This window comes from Syngnathus typhle, linkage group LG1, assembly GCF_033458585.1.
Source record: "Syngnathus typhle isolate RoL2023-S1 ecotype Sweden linkage group LG1, RoL_Styp_1.0, whole genome shotgun sequence".
NCBI lineage: Eukaryota > Metazoa > Chordata > Actinopteri > Syngnathiformes > Syngnathidae > Syngnathus > Syngnathus typhle.
This window is the reverse complement of record NC_083738.1, coordinates 23,171,752-23,180,086: the sequence shown is the minus strand read 5'-3', so window position 1 is coordinate 23,180,086 and position 8,335 is coordinate 23,171,752. Positions and strand designations below refer to the sequence as shown.

The following is an 8,335-nucleotide window of genomic DNA, read 5'->3' as shown; positions in this document are numbered from 1 at the left end:
CTCTCTCTCTCTCTCTCTCTCTCTCTCTCTCTCTCTGTCTCTCCTCGCACGCATCTGACAACACAGAGCATTGGAGTCTTCGAACACAATAACGATTTTGCCCTAACAGCAACAAACGATTTAACTATATTGGCAGAAGGAGAATGAACTCGCTTGCCAGAGCCAAGTGGCACACTAAATCACTACACGCACACTCAGGCACGCACATGCGAGACACACCTCCTCTCCCAGTTCACAAGTGATCAGTCCAACGGGGAAGAAAAGCTCTTTTTGATGCAGTAAATCCCGAAAAGCCAGTTGAGCTCGTCACGTTATGGCACACAAACCGTTTGATCCCCCGGAATGCAAATACATGCCAGGGGATGCAGCTTTTGTTCAAATTCACATGCACTTTTGTTTAAGAGCCTTTGCTCTGCTCAGGCCAAAGCAATTCATATTGGTGCCAAAAAAAATACCGGATGTTGACGTGAGACAAAAGTAGCAATTAGCCACCTATTGATCCATTTAAGTCAATGAAAAATGCTCAAGTAGTTTTGCAGCATTAAGGAGACAAAGGTCAGGGATTTGTTCAAAGCCACAATCACCCACAATTGCACTCTTGCGAGCCAATGCACAGAATAAATACACACGTGCTCTTGACGCCGAGCATCTTTTCAGGTCAGGCAGCCGCAAAGACATGTATGCTTTGATTGAGGTGAGTGTGCGTTTGAGCCCCGAGCCCGAGTCCAGGCGCCGGCAGATGGAGAGCGCAAATGAGGCTCCGAGACGGATGCGTCTTGCTCTGACACTGACAGTGCAATATGGCGCAAGCGGAAGGGGGGGGGGGGGGGTCTTCCCAAAAAGGGAACCAGAAAGAAGCAGACCCTTCTGTGGATGAGTGAGAACGCAAAAAAAAAAAAAGGCAGCAGCGCAAAAAGCAAGAAAGATCTTCACGGATGGATGCATGGGAAACATTTTCAAGTTGAATGTGAAGAATGCAAACGCAGATTTGTCAGCGCTCCTTTTCAAGTCAACCAATCAGCTCGCGAAGTGCTGCATCCACTTAAAATGACCCAAAGTCAGCAATCGTTTGCTTCGATAAAGATTCAATCGGTCACTTCAGAGTGATTGAAGACAAGCACATGGCAGAATAATATAAATGATATAAAGTTTGCAAATGTGGAATCTTAACTCCGAGTTGCATGACGTCAATTCTTCTGATGTGATCAAATCAGACACACACACACCTCTTCACTGACGTCTGGTAAATAATGCATCATAATGACATTCAGAGGCCAGGTTGAGGTCCAATGGCACCCCAAGGTGATACTGCAAGACTGACGCTTGCGGTTTCTTTGAATTCTCCAAGCACTTGGTCTTTCTGTCAGCAAATGAGCAATGACTTAAATGTGAGCTGAACCTCGGGAAAGCAACCAAATTGGAGGCTTGACTCCAAAATCCAACTTTGCTGATAAAAAGTGGGATTAAAAAAAAAAAAAAGGAAAAAAATCATCTTTGTGTGCTGAGACCTGGTGGCCATCTCCCTCGTGTGAACGGCGCCGAGGTCCCTGTCCTTGAAGAAAAAGCGTTTTCCATTGCACACTTCTGCAGACGCACAAAAGCCAATTACAACATAAAACATTGAGACAGCTTGTAGGGCTGGCAAAGTTTTCCTGTGGCTTTTTATCTTTGTGACCTTGAAGAAGTTAAACGAACAGAGAGCAGCTGATCACACGCCTGAACCTCCCAGACGGATGATCAGTACGGCAGTACGAAGACAGCGAGACAAAAGACTTGTGTTCCGACCAGATGAGGACTTTGAAACGTCTTTCGTTTCGAGTGGAATAAGGTGCCCCCGATTCATAATTTCCTTCGTGACCACGAGATAGAGCCAATTCTAATTGAAGCTGCATCCCTAGACCGAAGCCGCCTTGACATTGAAACAATAGTGTGGCCACGCTATACTGACCCAAAAAGGCCACATACAAAATACATTTTTAGGATCTGTCAATATGATGCAGTCCAGGATCAAAAGGAAAGAAAAGTTACAAGCTTGTGGAAATGGGGGGAAAAAAAATACAAACATAAGCTGATGACGCATGCCGGCCATCTTTTAAAAGACATTTTGTGTCATGTCAGAAGGGCGGATGATAATGCTGCTCGAGTGTGTGCAGTGTAAGTGTGTGTGTGTATTTGTGTGTGCGTACAACACACCTGTAGGCGTCAGCGTATGTGCTCCACTTTGAATTTATATAAGATACAAGAGCTTTCTAGACTGTTCCAGTCCTGTTTGCATAATGACGCACAATGAAGGGTGCCAACTGGTGTGTGCGTGTGTGAGTGTGTGTGTAATATTACAAAAGAGATTAGGGGGGGCAGGGATGCGACACCTGATTAATGCCCAAAAATGGATTGGAAAGTGGATTTGTACCAGTGTATTTCAGCTCACGCGTATTTGTATTGTTTGGGAACATGACGACGCTGTTTGGTGGCCTTCATTCGGTCAACTGAGAGATGGAAGCCGAAGGCCTGAAGGTTGACCCTTATGTATCCAACTTTCCTTTCGACTAATTCTTGTCATGCACAATAATCCAATTTTCAGATTTGAAAGCTAAAAGGCCCATCGCTTGCTTGCCTCATCATTTTGTTGTTATTTGGTGGAAGGAAGGCAGCCTCAATCCAGACAACCTGTAAATGTGCTGAATCAATATTGAATTTGCAGGGCGAGCGTAGCCAAGCCTTAGTTTGTCGATATTTGGTACTAGCCCGAGGGGGACGCAGCAGTTATCAATATATATCTGATGATGCATTGTGCTCCTCAAGGAAAAAGAGGCTCCAGGGTAATGTGTGATTTTGGCCACGAGATATATTTCAAAATATCCTCACTAGAAGAAGCGCAAGAACATCTTAACAAGAATGGACAAAAAGTCAACATTTCACAAAGCTAACTTGTGACTCTAATGAAAGGCAACATGAGGCAAAATCATTCCATAACTTCTGGTACGCTATCTAAAGGTTTTAAACCTGATGTAAAAGACTCAATTGCGTGTTGAGCTCACCTACGAGCATCACGGCAAGGCGACGGGACGTTGGGTTGTTGTGTCGACGAGCGTGTCTGTCTTGTGGTCTCACTAGCCAACGACCGCCTTCTTCGCACTCTGGAAAAACATAACAGCGGGTTAATGAATCACATCATATGAGACCCCAGGGATGAAAGGGATGTATGTCACTTAAATTGAAAAAAAAGAAAAAAAAATAGAAAAAATATTAAAAAATAAAAAAATAAAAAAATAAAAATAAATAAAGAAGATAAAAAAAAAAAAAAAAAAAAAAAAAATAAGAAAAAATGAGAATAAAAAAAAAAAAATTAGAAAATAAAAAAAAAAAAAAAAAAAAAAAAAAAGAAAAAAAAAAAAAGAAAGAAAAAAAAAAATAAAAAAGATTAAAATAATAAAAAAAAAAACTAAAAAAAAAAAAAACATATAAAAAAAATAAAAAATAAACAGAAAAAAGAATATAAAAAAAAATAAACATATAGATAAAGAAATTACGCCCATCCACCCCCACGGCCCTCCCCCCGCCCCCCCCCTGCCCCACCCCCCCCTCCTGCCCCCTCCTCTGCCCACCCCCTCACCTCCGCCTCCCCCCGCCACCTTCCACCCCCACCCACACCCCTCCCGCCCCTCCCCCCCTCCATCCACCCCCACCCCCCCCCGTGGCTAAACATTGTCCACCCAAAGTATGGATCAACTCCTCTAACTACTCCTCGCCTCCATGGCAGAAAATAAGCTCCATTTCTAATAAGCATCGTGTTGGCTAAAGGCGGAGTAGGGGTAGCGGCCCGTGAGACTCACCAAATGAGAAACGAGATTGCAAAGCTAATGTGAAAGAGTGCTTTGGTGTTGAACAGAGCACTTTCCACGCAAGTCTGGTCGGAGACGCGTTAAAAGTGCAACCAGCCATGAAGAGCAAATTAACAGGTTCATTGTAAAGTGTCAAGGGCAGGGGTCGGCAACCTTTTTGAAACTGAGAGCAGTGGCGTGGTTACTGCTGAATGCAAATGGCTACCATCAGTTTGAAGCAAATTGGTTCAAAATACTTGGTAATAAAATGTCCCCCTCATAATTGTTTCTGCCACAAGCACTTCTCTATGAACAATATTATGTAGTCATTCGGTGCAAGGGTGATCTTTGCCCTATACCCCCCCAATATTGTGACCAAATTTACTTCTGTGCAAATCATTTCAAAAGATTAAACGCAGCCGAGTGATAAGTGAAGCGACTACTTTTTTTCTCCCAGAATAATTCAAATACAAACAGCAAGCTATCCTATTAAAGAGGCTCACAGGTTACCCAAGTGGTCCTTAGGGGCTACCTCGTGGTTTAGAAAGAGAATAGAACAGCAAAAAATGACACAGAAGGCCTCAAAACCCGTTAGATTAATCCTTTACGGTAACCGGGTGCAAGGTGGCTCTTTACTGAAATTCAAACCTCAATGAAATTACATCTTAGACTCTATTCTAATCAGGATATTCCCGACAAAATAAACTTGAATAAGCTATACGTCATCTAATTAATTTTGACAAAGCGATGATGACAATATTAAGCGTAAATACTTATATTAGAAAGAGAATGGATTTTGTTCATGTTTGCAAATTGAACTGTACATATGGGGAATATAGTTAGGGTTTGTTTACTATTGTTGCCAACAGGATGCACCTGTGACGTCATGACAAAACACGAGCGACTGAACCGTGATGAGGCTAACCCTAACCTCACCAGACGAGCTAGCTGGTCTGCTTCTGCCCTCTAGCGGCTTGTGTCTTAATCGCCACAAAAGTCAAATGGAGACGTTCACAGTATGAAACATCTTTATTTTAAAACACTGGCAAACCTTAATACACATGGGCCATTAGAAAAGTAATGGACAAAATTACTTTTGTCAAGTTACCTTTTTTTTTTTTTTTTTTTTAAAGGCCGAACATTAATACTAAAATGTTTTTAAGAACCTGAACACTTTTTGCAACAGCAATAAAATGGGACAAACTGAATATAAATATTTAACATATTAACTATTTACAACTGTATCAGAGGGAACCTTTGAGGTTCTAAAGTCTTCTCCAAGACATCATAGTCCACCAGTGGCAGGGAAGCAACTCGGAAAAATACCCTGGGAAGGGGGACAGAACACAAATCAATTGGAAAAATCACCCGTTAAATATTAATGTTGAATTAGAAAGAAAAAGGTGTGTGGTGTGTTTTCTGTTTGCAGAAGTAGACTATGAAGTTGAATTGACAGTCAAATGGAGAAAAAAAAAAAGTTGGAAAATGACTAGGTGTGGTTTCTGATGCACAATTACAAACCCAAATTCCCAAAGATGTAGTGAACAAATTCTTCCTTGTTTTAATGTATAATAGTAATAATATTAATCATTTTGTAGTGTGTAATCTTACTCGTGGGAGTATTTGCTGCGGACCACCTTCAGCTCACTGCTGGGAGGCTGCGCCGCCATCGCGTAAATCTTTCGGACGACGGGGGCCAATTCGGAAATTTCGTAGCCGCTGTGAAACTGCAGGACGGGCGGCTACGAGCACAGAAACGAGAATGACAAGACGAAAGGCGTCCGGCGACGCGTCGCCACAAATCCGTACCCATCCTGGCAGATCTTTGGTGAGCAGAGCAAGAAAAAGGCAGGCGGCCGCCAGCAGCGAGCTTCGCTCCTGCACCAGCTCAAAGTCCATCAGGCTCAGCTCGCTAAAGTAGCGCGCCAGTGTCAGCATGTCCATACCCACGCCGGCGCACTGCACACGCGGCACAAAAACACATGAGTGACTTGCGTAGCTGCCATTGATAAACATCACGCCATTTATTATCTTAATTGATCTCTTTAAGCCATTGTCAAAAGTTTCTCTTTTCCCGATAGTCTTTTGGCCAAATGAAAATGCAAAGAAGGAACACTGGCTCGGGACTTACCTTGGCGTAGCGCCGGAGGAAGTGGTAGGCAACGGGGATGCCGATGTCGAAAGAGAGTGCTTGCAGGATGCTGGCCTCCATGCGGAGGAACTGCTCCCTGTTGTAGGCGTCGTCACAAATGTACAGGAAGTTGTCCACGGAAAGTGGGTCGCGCTCCTGCAAAACACACGGTGTAGTCTATTTCTTAGCGGGAATGAACCTTGCTTCCGGGTCTTGTCAGGTCTCAAAAGGCACCCACACCCGCGTACCTCAAACTTGGAAGCCAGCAGCATGGCGGTAGAGCCCACTAGCTGCAGCGAGTCGCGATGAATGGGGGTCCGTGCCAGGAAGTGGTCCGTCAGCTTCACAGCCAGGTAAAGAGTCTCGTGGTAGAGCTCAAAGTTCTCCTGGTGGTGTGTGTGAGGGGGGGGGGGGGGGGGGGGGGGGGGGGGTAGTGTGAGAGTGGCACGGGTAGCCTTCGCACGTGACGACGCCACTCACCTGTACTTCCACCAGCCAGTCCACAAGGATGGCACGCATCCCGGCGTTGATGCTGGGCTGCTGGCACATGTAATCTTGCAGCACAAACTTCTCCTGAAAGCAAGCGTAAGAAATACACGTAGGGCCCCAGAGAGCCCAAAAGGATCATAAAACAGAAAGAAAGAAAGAAAGAAAGAAAGAAAGAAAGAAAGAAAGAAAGAAAGAAAGAAAGAAAGAAAGAAAGAAAGAAAGAAAGAAAGAAAGAAAGAAAGAAAGAAAGAAAGAAAGAAAGAAAGAAAGAAAGAAAGAAAGAAAGAAAGAAAGAAAGAAAGAAAGAAAGAAAGAAAGAAAGAAAGAAAGAAAGAAAGAAAGAAAGAAAGAAAGAAAGAAAGAAAGAAAGAAAGAAAGAAAGAAAGAAAGAAAAAAAGAAAAAAAGAAAGAAAGAAAAAAAGAAAGAAAGAAAAAAAGAAAGAAAGAAAAAAAGAAAGAAAGAAAGAAAGAAAGAAAGAAAGAAAGAAAGAAAGAAAGAAAGAAAGAAAGAAAGAAAGAACTCTTGCCGGAACCAGATTGCACCGCTCACCTCTCGACTTTTGAGGTAGTCAAAAATGTCCTTGGCGTACTCGGGAATCATGAAACAATCGTTGCGGTTTTCAGAGTCCACATCAAACTCGACCGGAACCTGGAGAGGTGGAAGTGAATATTGAAAGCTCCCCTGGCGAGGATTTGGGAGGGGGGGGGGGGGGGGGGCTCACCTCAGGTGTAACAAGGTCCTGCGCCACGTGGCAGACCGCTTGCTCTTCAGCTTCCTCTTTCTCCTCTTCATCATTTTCAGACGATTTTCCCTCAGTGCTCTCAGACGTCGACCTGAACGACAAGCTGCTGGAAACGGTGCGAGGAAACCAAAGACGCGGACGCTACCTTTGCTGCTCGGCTTGACTTTTTTCTGACACCGAGCTGGTTTTCTTCACCTCCTGCTGCTGCTGCTTTTTCTTTTTCTTCTTCTTCTTGTCCAGGAAGCTGAGGTTGACTTTGTGAGCCTGTAAAGCATAATGCAAGTGAATGCAACGATTCCCAAACGCTGCAAGGGATCCTCGGGTGTGCGGCAGGAAAACGATCGTTTCGTGTAATGGCTCCAAAAAACGAGCATTGATTGTTGATTGCTAACTTGGTTGTGATTGATTCGCTAGGATTCAAACATAAACCAGGAGTGCTGAAATCATCAAAAATGCTGTGATTCTTATTGGTTAAGACACGCAGCCATGTCACACTTTGATGACTATGGCCGTGATGGTTGGTAGTGAATTTTAGAGGTGAAACAATATGCGATGCTCACATTGGTCATGTCGACCAGGGCTGTCCTCTTCTTGAGCTTGGGGACTCCGAGGCAAGGCGAAGTGGACCTCTTGGACTTTGAAACTTCTTGCTCTTCATGCTGCTGCTGCTGCTGCTGCTGCAAAACAACCGAGATGATTGAGCGGGACAGGGGCGTCACAACATGCACACGCATAACCCGGCTCCATTTTTTGCCTACCTCAACGGGAACATTAAGGGCAGCAGCAACAAGGCCTCTCCTGCCTCTGACGGAAGGCATGGCACCTGCACAAAAGAGCGTTTGGCATCGGGGGGCACGCGCAAGCCCCAAAGCTCAGGCCTCCAAAGTGGAGCAATTCTGTATCGACTTGTATCGACCACACGCGAATCTCTGAACTCGCTTGCATCCAAACTGTCAACAGGAGCGCTTTGCTTACCTTGTGTGACGATGCCCGCAAGTGGAACGCTTGGGAAACGGCGGAGTATGTTCACTTGAAGAAGATTGGAAGCCGTGCTTTACCAACCGCCAAGACCGACGTTGTTTTCTTTTGCAGACTCGAATCCTGGTGCAGCCTCGCGATTGGCTAGAATTAAAGCAGTGCGGACCAATCAG

At 44.4% G+C, this 8,335-nt stretch overlaps 1 protein-coding gene across 8 annotated transcripts; it reads right to left on the bottom strand.

Moving 5' to 3' along the window:
* Positions 1–4,835: 4,835 nt before the first annotated feature.
* On the bottom strand, positions 4,836–8,306 carry ccnb3 (cyclin B3). Of its 8 annotated transcripts, none has more exons than XM_061294315.1 (12): positions 8,160–8,306; positions 7,943–8,007; positions 7,745–7,861; positions 7,330–7,448; positions 7,164–7,275; positions 6,992–7,090; positions 6,433–6,525; positions 6,201–6,338; positions 5,953–6,108; positions 5,631–5,780; positions 5,433–5,563; positions 4,836–5,148 (listed from the first exon to the last, which is right to left on the bottom strand). In XM_061294315.1, exons 2-12 carry the CDS (start codon positions 8,000–8,002, stop codon positions 5,055–5,057), a joined length of 1,269 nt encoding a protein of 422 aa, XP_061150299.1. In that variant the 5' UTR covers positions 8,003–8,007; positions 8,160–8,306; the 3' UTR covers positions 4,836–5,054. The 8 variants fall into 8 exon arrangements, with proteins under 8 accessions (XP_061150299.1, XP_061150301.1, XP_061150303.1 ...); XM_061294317.1 differs by having other exon boundaries at positions 7,745–7,858; XM_061294319.1 differs by having other exon boundaries at positions 7,745–7,855.
* Between the last annotated feature and the right edge of the window lie 29 nt (positions 8,307–8,335).

Coding starts and splice junctions, on each gene's coding strand:
- ccnb3 (XM_061294312.1), bottom strand. CDS start 8,002: ATGCCTTCCGTCAGAGGCAGGAGAGGCCTTGTTGCTGCTGCCCTTAAT. Junction 7,866..7,943: donor GCCCTTAATGTTCCCGTTGA/GGTAGGCAAAAA, acceptor CTCGGTTGTTTT/GCAGCAGCAGCAGCAGCAGC. Junction 7,091..7,163: donor AGGACCTTGTTACACCTGAG/GTGAGCCCCCCC, acceptor CCACCTCTCCAG/GTTCCGGTCGAGTTTGATGT.